Source organism: Centruroides vittatus, unplaced genomic scaffold (genome assembly GCF_030686945.1).
Source record: "Centruroides vittatus isolate TY-2023 unplaced genomic scaffold, ASM3068694v2 scaffold_386, whole genome shotgun sequence".
Classification (NCBI taxonomy): domain Eukaryota; kingdom Metazoa; phylum Arthropoda; class Arachnida; order Scorpiones; family Buthidae; genus Centruroides; species Centruroides vittatus.
The window spans coordinates 2,436,573-2,450,189 of NW_027122706.1; the positions used below are offsets into that span (position 1 = coordinate 2,436,573).

The following is a 13,617-nucleotide window of genomic DNA, read 5'->3' on the forward strand; positions in this document are numbered from 1 at the left end:
ACTAATATGTTCCAAACTAAAAATAATTGAAAATAAATTTCCTTTATTTAAACTATTCCATTCCTTAATTATTCTTATTAAAAAAAGCATTAATATTTAATAATGCTCTTTTATTTTATTTTTGCATTAAGAGTATTATCACAATCTACTGTGATTAAAAATATACTTTCCTGAAAAATAATCCCATTAAAACTTGACAAAGCCCAAACATACATGAACTGGATTGAATCTGTGAGTTGCTGAATAAAAAACAATGTCTTAACAAATTCTGCTCTCAGATTAACATAAGTTTATTTAATAGAATTAATGTATTCAATATTTGAAAGTAAGATTTTCTGTCTTTATTTTGTTTTTAATTTCTGTTATTACTATTAGAGTATCAAATTGCATTAGTAGTATCTTGAAATTTTTTATATGTACAAATAATTTAGTAAATGTATTAGAATAAATATTTCTTTTACTTTTGATGGTTAAAAAATTAACATTAAGGTATTTAATGTAATATTTAAACTTTTATATCCTTGAAATAAAAATATATTATTTAAAGTAAATTTTTTGTTTAATTTTATGTAAAACTTAAAATTATGTGTCTAAATTATTTGCTTAATATATAATTAGGACGAATTAACTAATATGTTTATATTATCTTCTTATCTTTGCTAATAAGGAGGAAGTATTCAGCAAGGAGAATTTATGAATGTTGGTTAGTAATATTTGTTTATATTGTATGAATTTCATATTGATGTATAAAAGGTACAGTACAGCATAAACATTATATTAAAATGAGATAAAAAGTTTTATATGTAATACATTAAAACCTGACTTACCATTGTATAAAACCTTCCAACAAATCAACACATACAAATCTCATTCAAGAAGTTAAATCTTTAATTAATCTCAAAACATTTTGAGACATCAATTCCATCTTTAAAAATATTACTACTCCAGAACAGTTATATCCAAACAAAAATCTAAATTGGCAGATTCTTTTTGAAAATTTATTTTGATTATATAACTTCTATAGTTATGTAGTATAATTTAATTTATGTCTAGAAGCAAAGATTGGACAGAAATCTGAATGGTATAACTAGTAATGCATCTGCACAATAGTCAGAAGTATGGATTCAAGTTTCACTCTGAATCAATCTTTTTTTTTTTTAGAATTTTTTAATTTATTAAAATAAATTTCAAAAGTAATTCTAATTATTAATTGCAGCTTAAGATACTGAGTTAATTAAAATTATAATTATTAATTTAATTAAGATATGGCACCTAACGTCTACCTCTAGTAACAAATTACTTTGTATTAATTATTTAAAATTAGTGCATATGTAGCCCAATCATTTAGGTGTTTGTTGGATGTTTCTTTAATCATCTATTTTTTAGTTATAAACGTTTCATAATGGGAAAATAAAACAAAATATTTAAATTTTGCAGAGTAAAAATTATTTAAAAGAATAGAAAACTAGTGAAAAGAAAATAAACAGAAAACTTTTAACATAACTTGAAAAATTAACAAGTGCAAATAAATAACAAGAATGTTTTTAATGCATTCTTAAATGAATGAGTATTTGTTAATTGTTTTAAAATAATTTTTCAAAAATTAAAAAAATATTATTACTTAAAAACTTTATTTTATTATAAAAATCTTTAAAAAGAAATAAGAAAGTGATGAAAAGACAGCTGTTTACTTTCTAATTTAATTTTCTGCTTCTATTCTGTTTTTCAAATATCAATATGTAACCAGTTCAAACACCATTATTCTCTAGGAATTATCACATCCACAGATTCCAGAAATACTAGCCAATTAACAACTCTATTTTACCCAGATGCATTTTGGAAATTACAATATTTCCCTCTTCAGTGGGCTTTCTTTCAAACAGCCAAACGAAGCCCAAACACTTTTTTTGATACTTTTACACAATATTTCAATATTCCAACTGTTATTTTTTTTCTATTTCCATAAATAAAATCATTTTTTCCTGTGTTCTTTTCTTTAATCGTACACATTCTGCACAGTTCTTGTCATCATTACTTTTATTTGTTGTCTCTTCTAATGAATATTTCAAAATTTCAAATTATTTGATGTTTAATAACAGTATTATACATTTTTGCAAAATTTTTTCAATCACATATGTGTTGTCTTTATACCCAGACTTATGAGTGTTATGAGTAGCTAGTATACCCAACAGAACATACTTTTAATAAAGACAAAATTAATGAATTTTGTTTTATTTCATTATATTTTATGTTCAATCCTTTATTTCATCTACAAAATATTATAAATAAATGCAGAAATTAGTTAAACATTTGTTACTTTATTAAGATTAATTACTAATTTTTTAAAGCTTTATTGATTCAGTGAGGTAAGGACAAACTATTTGCAGAAGTTTTGTATTAGCAGTAGAACATTCTTAAGTATAAAGGAAACGATCATAAACAAATTATTTTTTCCGATAATAGTAACAGCAGTCTTATAGGAAAATTGTTAACACATTAATTAAATGTATTTTCATAAACAAAATAAATATTATAGTATTATTAGAGCATTAATAATGAAGTAAAAAGATCTAAATTATTCTATGTAAAATATTCAAACAAAAATACAAATGTTTAGTAAAATGTTAGCAATACTTTTTAGAGATGATTAGTTGAAAAATTTAAATATTTTATTAAATATTTTTATATTGAAAAAATATTCAGAAACTTCAATTTAATTTTCTTACTTTTAATGATAGAAATGTTTGAGCACAAATTTAAACTGTATTTGTTTTGTCTTTAAATTTTTTGTCATTATTGCATTCATTGGCATTATTTTAATTTTAAATTACTTTAAAACATTATTTATTCACGTAAAAGCTGAAGAAATATAGCCTGAAACATTTCTTTTTATTAATATCTTTTCAGCTTAGTTGCTTAATTATTAGCAGTTTTCTTGCATTTTTACATAATAGTGCTGAGATTTGTCCCTTTTAAAAAAGTAATGTCAGTCTCCAGCACATACAACAAACACATGCACATATATGTATATTGTTTATTGAAAAATTGTTATGGTTTTATTTAAATTGTATGTAAAAAATATATCTGTTTCTTTTTATATTGTTTACTCTTAAATTTTTTGGTTGTTCATTTTAATTTAGTCAATTGTTTTTATTTTTTAATTATGTTTTAAGATTACAGTTTTTTCACAATTGTATTATATTCAAATGTTTATTTTTTAGACTTATTTTGTTATATTTATTATAAATAAAAATACTGACTTTAAATTTTAAGGATTCTTTTTTATAAAATTGTTTTGTTTAATTTGAGAAATAAAAATATAGTTTATAACTTACTATAATTATTATCTATCTGTTAGTTAATGCTTTTTACTAAGTTTTATGTTAATTAAAATTGTTATTGTTTAGTAATTATACTTTAATATAATTATATTAAAATTTAATTCAAATAACTTTTAGTTTCAATTTTTAACTTAATAAAATTATTTATTATTAATATTTAATAATTTATTAAAAGATAAATAAGATTAATATTAATTGAATTATAATTATTTCATTATGAAATCTAGTTTTATTTATTTTTTTTTATAAATTTTACTTAGAACGATGAAATATTAGATTCACAGAATTGTTTATCATTATCATATGTTAAAAAGATAATAATTTGTTTTTGTTGAGAATATGATTGTAGTGCATGAAGGGATAAATTAACATGATTTTTTTTTATTAATCAAATAAAAAATCTTTTTGCTGTGTATAAATGATATAGTTATTTTTGTAATTTTCAGTAGATTTTTAAAAATTTACATAATAAAAATCTTAATCTTTGTATATTTTAATATATAATTTATTATTGTTGTATTTCCTTTATATGCTGCTCTTCAAATTAGGTCCTGACAGTTTCTTTGGTAAGCCACCCTTAATATTTCTAGCATGTCTGTCATTTTCTGGGTGGTGGTAAAAATTTATAATAATAATTATCATAATTTTTACTAAAAAATTTTGCATGTTTATATCTTTTATTTAACTAATTGATATTAATTAGTTTAATTTAAAATAAATTCTGATTCTTCTGGTTATGAAATATATAAGTATGTGCTGTATGTGTTTGTATACAGTAGTTCTTAATTTAAATTTTGTTACTTAAAAAAATTTTAAATTTCTATGAATTCAGTTGTCTCAATTATTTAATTAAAAAATAAGTTTTATATTTGTGTTCTTATTAAAACTATTTTTCATTTTACTCATTATTTTTTGGCTAAATGCAATTAATTTTTATGCTGCTAACCTAGCAAGCCAATGCAGTAATTCCTTAAGCCAAACAGAGCTAAACAGTGTACACAAATATATCAATGACACTACTATCTTTTTCCAGAGAGAACATTGTTTTTACAAGAATTTTAACTTGCAATCATTAGAATCTTTATCAAATTGTCCAAAAATGGCAAAGATAAAAATAAATTTGTTATTTGTGTGCCCATAATTATTGTATTTTTGCAGATTGGCCAGCATGCTGCATATAACTGAGGGAGACCCCGGGGTTATCAGCATGCCAGTTAAAAATTAAAATTAATCAGATCTAACAAAACTAGTTGTTAAAAGAATGTTTTCTTTGACATTTATTTTAGTACAATAAAATAATAACATTATAATTTGACTGACAGAAGAGAGTTTTGTTTACAGGGTAATGAAACAATTAATGGCTTATTGACATTAAGTTAGTAGAAATAGTTAGTCAGTGTGGGCTGCACTTATAATCTACCCTGACCCTGAAAGATAACACCTTCCTCTAAAATTTCATACAAATCAGATATTAATCAGTGTAAGTTGAGATCATTTACAGAGAGTTTCTAAAACTTGATATGTTTATTTTTGGGTTTTTGAAAAAGCACTTTCCACATTCCATGATTATTCTATGTCATTAGAAAGAAGACAAAATGCAGAAATTAAACATATAATCATTATTTTTGATGTAATGCTGAGTTTCACAATTTTAAAATAAAAACTGCTTCTGTGAGTTTCACCCACTTTCTGGAGAGGGATATATAACCTCACTTAAACGGCATGCCAGTATTTACCGTACAGAAATACCTGATTTCATGATCTTTCCTGGATAGACTGACATGCCGGACAATCTGCGAAAATATGGTAAAGTAAGACTGTCAAAGATCTTAGTGTGTGTACACTATGATTTTTTATTTAGTATCTTTGACTAATGAATTAAAATTTTATATTTTAATTCGTTAAGATATAAATAAAAATTGCAGACCAAATAAGATATGCTTTATCATGAAATTTATACATTAAAATGGTCTTAAAACTTTCTGATTTTTCCAATTGATTTCATTCTGAATTTATATTTATAAATAATGAAAAATATCAAAATACTAGTGGGTGGGCCCGGCATTGCTCGGGCAAAATTAACGATAGTGAAGATCAAGATTATTACATTATAGTCAACCTTACCTGTTTTCACAGAATGCAAGAATTGGGATCCCCTGTTTCCAGACTAAATAGAGAATTTTTAGATGGGTCTAAAAATATATTTGATTTCCCGCAAAAACGAAAAAAAAACTGCATCTGTGTCTTGCACATCGCTTTCTCTTAACAATTCCATCGTTACGTATCACTTCCATTGTTGACAATTCCATTGTTACGTAACACTTTTATTGTTGACAATTCCACTGTTACATAACACTTTTATTGTTGACAATTCCATTGTTACGTAACACTTTTATTGTTGACAATTCCATTGTTACGTAACACTTCCATTGTTGACACTTCCATTGTTACGTAACGCTTCCATTGTTGATGGAAGTGTTAAGCCTTATTCCTGTTCCTCTCCCCCGTGGGGAGGAAAATCCTTTCTTAGTGTGCATTCTTGTGACGTACCCTAACTGCGTACCAAATTTCAACTTTTATCTCCTAACCATTTGGGCTCTGTGCTGATTATTATTATTATTATTATTATTATCAACTCGTCTCGATTATATATATAGATTTGTAAATTTAATTATTGAATTTTGGCATAAAAGTTTATTAATAATGTAAATTTTTAAAATCTCATGTATTTTGATGAAAATGAATGAATATTAATCATTAGTGCAAATACTTGAGAATCTATTGCATATATATTAACACAAATGTTAATTGTTTTAAATTTTATATTAAGTAAATTTTTTAATATAAAATATTACTAAGTGATGGATTACTTTTATTTAGATTAAATGTTTTCAATAATGAAATTAATTTATTTAACACTTTATAAAAATGTATTGAGATTGTAAGCTGGAACTAACATATAATACACAAAAATCATACTTTCCAGCAGGAACTGTTCAATAAACAAAATGTTTTTGACCACATTTGGAGGCCTGTGTCAGGTTAAGCATATACAAAATCGAATGACTATAGCAAATTTGAAGTTTGAAACATTGCCAACTTTCTTTGACATTAATAATATAAAAATAATGATGTCACTATAGACATTCAATTTTGTATACACTTAGCCTGATGCAGGTCAATGAATGTGGTCAAAAACATTTGTTTATTAAACAGTTACTGCTGGAAAGTGTGAGTAAAGTTTGATTTTTCTGTGTTATTTCATAAACATTTGAACAAACTAACAAAATTAATAAAAACAGGAAAATTGAAAGGCTTTTGAAGTGCATTTACCAATTACTAAATCAGACTTCTGTAATTTATTAAATAACAATGAATTATTTATTGTGACGTCACAATGCCAGACTCTAGGATTGAAAATTAGAGTCTCGCATTGTGGTATTACACATCATACAGTATAATACAATAAAGTTTAAATGAAATACTATTAAGAATATATTTAAAATAACTCATGAGCACTTTCACCTATATTATATATCAAGTGAAAAAATAAATAACAGAAATAAAAGTAAAAATACTTATTTTATTTCTTTATTTTTTTTTTTGTTGAACCATTTTTAGTTTATTCAATTGTATTTAAATTTTTATGTTCTAACTTTTTGTTTTTCTTGTTCTGTAATACCATTTGAAATGAACCTTGTAATAAAAATGGAAAATATTTGTGTTTTTACAAGTTTTTCTGTATTTTATGTGCTCTCTTAATGACATTCTGTTAAATTTTATTGCATTGCTTTTAAATAAGATTAAAAATATAAAATATGTAAGTTATTTTATTTTATTAAACTTTTGTTGTTGTTTTGAATAATTTTAAAGTAAAAAATGTATTAATTTTTATAAATAATTATATGCTAGATTGCCATGTTTATTTCCATCTTTGACTTAAAATAAATTTTTTTGGATGTAAACAGTAATGCTTGAAAATGCTTTGAAACAGTTTTTAAGTATGAATTTACTTCCAATAAGTAATTTTGTTGTATAGATTTGATTGCTTTTGATATATAAAAGAATTATTCATTTCTCTAAATGTTGTTTATTGTTTTCTCTGATTATTAAAATATCACTGAGAGTAAACTGTTACATCTTCAACTCATTGTACTGATTTGTTCATCTCTTTTGAACAATTCCAATAAAATTTCATAAAGTAAAATAATTATACCAAAATAGATTTTTTCAACACTGATGTAAAGTATATTTACTGAAAATGAAAACACTCAACATTTAAAATTTGACAAATGAATTAATTGTTTGAATTAAAGATAAATTTTTTTTAAATTATGATTTAATGCAACATGTTTGATCATAGTATAAATTGTAGGCCATTCCAATAAAGAAAAGCAAAAGCAACATTTAAATAAGTCTAAAAATTCTACATGATTTATATATATTTTTTCTATACCAAAGAACTATTTTGAGAGAAATGTAAGAATTTTAACTAAAGATGGATATAAAAATCTTGAGAAGGATGTAAAGCAGCGATCGGCAACCTTTCTGACCTCACGGACCACTAAACTCACAATTTTGAATCCCACGGACCACTATGATGAATTTTTTTAAATGGTACAAAATCTGTAGAATAATGATCATAAAAGTTCAATTTTACTATATTAATATGAAACTCACGCATTTAATTATAACAAAATTAATGCAAGCCTACAGTTCATTGCTGCTTGTTTGAAATAAGTTTAAAGATTCTTAGCGCTTTCCACGAAGGACGACAATAGCACTCACAATATTGTTTATTGTTCATTATTTATTTATAACAGTCATTTCATATTTGGTTTTAGATTCAAATAAAAACCCCCAACGAGTGTAAAAAGCAACTAAGCATTTTGCATTTCTTTTGTAATACTTCACGTAATCTTCAGTTAATCAATCTCCAAATTTCTCCATGGACCACTCAGATTTTCTCATGGACCATTGATTGTCCACGGACCACCGGTTGCCAACCACTGATGTAAATTTTACATAATTAATTGTGGAAAATACTTGTAAATTTTACAGTTTAATAAACTAATTTGTCTAATATATGGAATTAATACACAAATAAGTTTTTTAATTTAAAAGAAAATCATTTCTCAAGAAGAACAAGTTTTCTTCCTATTAAATTGTAAAAAATAACAGATATTTCTGTAATTAATATTTAATTTGATGTTTTATGGAAATTTTATTATACTTCTAATACATGCAAACATATAAGCACATTTTTCAGCATACTCTTCAAGAAAGTATTTCATAAAAAAAATAAATAAATAAATATTTAGAAATATTTATTGTAATTTTTATAATAAATTATTTCAATTAAATATAACATTTGCTATGTTTTTTCCATTAATTATGGTTGTTAAATTAATATATTATCTTAAATATTTATCATTTTTTAGGAATGGGCAAAGAAGTTGAAAATCTAATAATGGAAAACAATGAACTTTTAGCAACCAAGTAAGAGTGAGGTTTGATTTGCATTTTGGTTTGGTTTAATCTATATTAACTCTGTAATAGTTGTTGTTAATTTATTGTGCATGAATGAGTTCAGATCTATTTACCCACAGGAATGCTTTGAATATAGTGAAAGATGATCTAATAGCTAAAGTTGATGAACTAACAAGGTGAGTGTTAAAAAATACTAACATGATTTGAAAAATTATAAAAATATCAAATGCAAAATAATATTTTCATTACTTTTTCTAAGAATGTTTATAATCCAAAAATGCATTTAGACTTGTAAAAATTTCTTCTTGGGTCTAATTATGTACTAATTTAATTGTTGTTTTAATATTGAAAAACAACAAACTTGTCTATCAGAGAAGATAGAAATATTTAATTTAATTATAAATTATCAATAATAATCATTTTTATTTCAGTTGATATGATTTTAAAATTAGAAATTTGAATAGAGAAGAAAAATTTAATTATTTTTTATTAATATTTTAGATAAACTTAGATTTTTATTAATTTAATTAAATTATTATTTAAATCAAATTTTATTAATTTAAAACATATAAAGATTCACTTTAAAGAATGTTTGTGAATGTAAAGAATTCACTTTTAGTTGATAAATGATTCTTTAAAAGTAGTAAAAAATAAGCAAATTTTGTGAAAATTCAACAGTATAATTAAAAGTTATAATAATAATCTATTAATTACAAAACACAATATATTACGAAATAATTACAAAACACAACATGACCTGTGTGGAGAAGATACAAGACATGCCAGAATATGTATGTAGATCACATGCATGTCAAATGTATGTGAACCTTTGTTCACGTTGCCGAACCTGAGATATCAAGGTGTGTAGTTGACTGAGGAGGGGCGTATTAGGCCCAAAACGAGCTATGTACGCACGTATCAACTAAATAAAAGGGAAAAGAACGCCAAGTGATCGTCAAAGCACTATATTGTGTTTCGTAATTAACAAGAGTTAAGTGCGACACCATTTCAAGTTATTAATAATAATCTATTGTTAAAATTTTAAAATTATGAAAAACATATTAAAACACAAAGATTTAAATACTATAACACAATGATGAACAACTCATGGCCTTTGAGGTCCTAACAAGGAGTCTCTAGGACTTTTTATTTTCCTACTTTTTTTTGCCTCATGCCATTATTCAACCCTAATTAAGCTGATATCCATCATGAAGAACTTTCAAACTAAACTTGACCAGTAAAAAGATGAGAATAAATATTTAGAATGATAAGAATAAATATGTTTGCTGCAATAAAAAACTTTATTTATTTTAAAACAGGACTTGATCAAATATTCAATTTATATATTTCTAGATTTTTACATACATGCATTTTTCTGTCATAATAATATAAACAGTATAAATCATTATTGATAAGTTTAATTTTTAAACCTGATATCCTCAAAGCTTAATGATTGACAGATTACATTGAACTATATTACATCTGCTATTAATAATTAAATGCTAAGTAATTTGGCCTAGAGGTAGGTGTTAGGTGCTGTCTCTTATTAAATTTAATAATTATAATTAAATTATTATTTATTCATTAATTTAGAAGGTTTTGGATGAAAAGCAATGTATCCGCAAGGTAAGTGGCAGTTGTGGCTTCAAGTCCTACTTCAGGCTGATTCTTTTCTTCCAGAATCATCTAAATTAATTAATAAATATCAATTTAATTATAATTATTAAATATAATAAGAGATGATATCTAATGCCTACCTCTAGGCTAAATACTTAACATTTAATTATTAATAGTAGCAGTAATATAGCCCAGTCTAATCCAGCAATCTTTTACTGTAATATAACTATCATGCTTACATATATTTATACCTGTAATCCTATATTAATTCTTTGTTGTGGATTTCATGGAATTAAAAATTTAGTTCTCGCTTACCATGCAGATGCATTTGAGTTGCAGGTTTGTGTCCTGCTCCAGGCCGATTCTTTTGTTCCAGAATATTCTAAATTATTTATTAATTTAATTATAATTATCAAAATTTAATAAGAGATGGCACCTAATGCCTCCCTCTAGTAACAAATTGTTTAGTAATTAATTAAACATAATTATGGAACAGTAGCCCAATGTTATCCAATAGTTGTTTTGCTGTACTTATAATAATGCTCTACATATGGAGTGAATTGTAGATACATGCATAAGATGATTTAATTCATAATCAGTTTGGCTTTTTTTGAAATTATGTAAAATGAAATTGTATATAACAAGGGATACTGTATAGAAAATTATCAAAAAATAATTTACAGAGTTAGAATAACACTCTTTTCTACAACAACACAAAACACTGGGATGTGTTAAAAATTGTACTCCTATATCCAGTGTGGCAGAAAAAAAAAACTTAAAAAAGAACTTTAATTGTTAAGATCTGGTAGCCCTACAATTATGCATGCGCGACTCATGTTACACTTTTGAATATTTTTTTCTCACATTTTGTTAACCAGTCACTCTGTCTCTTCAGAAACTCTGTTTTACACCTGAGAAAGAACTCACAGCAGTTTGAAAACGTTTGTGATGAACTTTTTTCTTTTTTGTCACACCAGATATAGGTTCTAGGAGTACGATTTTCACTCTTGTTTACACAACAAATTTTTAATTTTTTACTTTTAGAAATGATTGACCAAACTTACTCACTATTCTACATAATAACCATCAGTTAAACAAATTACAAATTATTTATTTAGTTGCAAGTGAAAAATTATCATCATCACATTTAAAGTAATTTAAATAGATAACAAATGATTGGAATGAAGAAAACAGGATTAGTGAGTTATTTTGTTAGAACTGTAACACTAATGCTTTTGTTTATATTAAAAAGAAAATAAAATTATTTTGTAACTGGAAAAGCAATTTTATTGGATAATTTAGCAATTAGAAATCACATCATTATAATTGTTATAATTTGTTTATTTTTGGTTTTTTTTATTATGAATTTCTATCTTTCAAATGATTGATTGGTAAAATAATAATTAAAATATTTTGTAAATTTGAAATTTTGTAGTAAAAAATAAAAATATCTGATTAAATTCTCCAAGAAATATACATTATCATATATATGTCATTATTGAGATAGGTTCTTAACCAGTCAAAATTTAAGTACAAAATTTATTGTTATAAATTGTCTTTTCTTGTTAAAGTTTATTTATTTCTTTAAGCATACTGGTACAACCATGATGCAGGGAGAAAACATACAAAAATTACATAAAATCATACAACACATCTGTTAATTAAAAAAAAAACAAATATGCACAACTTATAATTAAAACACAAAGGTAAATTCAATCTTAGACCTAAAAGTGGAAGAACTATCCAAAAGAAAAAGAAAAAAATTACAAAAAAAAACTATGCTATATCTTACCTAGAAAGCAAAAAAAAAATCAGATTGGTCTCTTATCCACAAATTGGATAGTCTCCCAAATAACCAAAGCTAATCACTGCTTAAATAATTTGCAAACTACACCCCAGAATGCAATTAACATAAAAATATTAACAGCTTTTCACTATGAACCTTGAAAAATGAATCAGTATCACAGATTACTTTCAAAAAATTATTAAACAGAAAGGAAGTAACATCAAAAATCTTCTCATGTAATTTTGATAAAAAGGCACAAACTGCAGTCACGTGATATGCATCTAGTGATGAATCAACACATGCAAATGTCCCTTCTAGAAAGCAGAAAAAAATCAGATTAGTCTCTTATCCACAAATTGGATAGTTTTTCCTGTTTTTGTTAAAATTAAGAGAGCAGGTATTTAACTTATAACAAAAAATGATTCATATCATGCATGTTAAAAGAGCTAAATATAGAAGGAACTATATTATATTGTTAAATGGCATAGCATGGTAATATATAGTGAAGCTCTATTTCATTATCAGCTACTGCATATCATTGCCTTTATAAGATTAAAGTAATAATTTGTAATATAAAATGAAGTTTTTTTACAAAAAATATATGTATACTATGAAATTATCTTATACACATGAACGTATCTAAGTTATCTTAGATACTTATTCACTTTTCATTGTTTTAAATATAAAATGCTTATAGATAGATAGTAGAAATGTTTTTATACTGAAATTTTATTTTTTTAGCGAACAAGAATTATTACATGAAGAAATTAAATCTTTGCATGCTGTAAAGAACCGTTTAAAACAAAAAGTGAATGATCTGGAAGATGAAATTAAAAAATTAAAGGAAGAATTAGACAAGTCTAAAACTAATAAGTCTGATGATGAGGTTTGTTCTTAATACTACTTATCATAGAATTTTTAAAACATGGGTTTTAAAACATATGTGTTATTTTTTTTATAATACAATTTATTAATTTTTACAACATAGTTTATAGGCATTTGTTATATTATTTTTTTAATTTAATTTTTAAAATTCTTTTCCCATGGAGAAGTTAAATGTTTAACTCCCTTAATTTCTGTATGCCCACTCTTGCTATTTATGAATACATTAGAGCGTCATTTATCCGAATCAATTGGGGACTGTGGTTGTTCGGATAACTGATTTTTTTGGGTAACTGATTATGTACGAAAAATATATTAACCTATCTGATGTTGAAATTGTTCTCCATTGAGTGTCACTTTGTGTTGAATTTTCGTTGATTTTAAGCCTAACGAAAATTTTTATAATAATAATCAAGGCTATTGTATCGTTAAAAATTATTTCTTTATTTTGTACAAACAAAATAAATATATTGAAAAATATAAAAACAAAAGAATTATACT

The 13,617-nt window shown here is 24.4% G+C and overlaps 1 protein-coding gene across 8 annotated transcripts in view; it reads left to right on the forward strand.

Annotated features, from left to right (window-relative positions):
- The window catches only part of LOC136988714 (C-Jun-amino-terminal kinase-interacting protein 4-like), a 94,478-nt gene that overhangs the window by 43,284 nt on the left and 37,577 nt on the right, over nucleotides 1–13,617 (forward strand). For 3 of the 8 annotated variants that reach the window (XM_067286660.1, XM_067286662.1, XM_067286659.1), the window contains exons 9-13: nucleotides 668–703; nucleotides 3,890–3,907; nucleotides 8,783–8,840; nucleotides 8,951–9,007; nucleotides 12,976–13,120. In XM_067286660.1, coding sequence (XP_067142761.1) covers nucleotides 668–703; nucleotides 3,890–3,907; nucleotides 8,783–8,840; nucleotides 8,951–9,007; nucleotides 12,976–13,120 — 314 coding nt within the window. The remainder of the gene's footprint in view (nucleotides 1–667; nucleotides 704–3,889; nucleotides 3,908–8,782; nucleotides 8,841–8,950; nucleotides 9,008–12,975; nucleotides 13,121–13,617) is intronic. The other 5 variants (XM_067286664.1, XM_067286661.1, XM_067286665.1 and 2 more) reach the window with 5 other exon arrangements.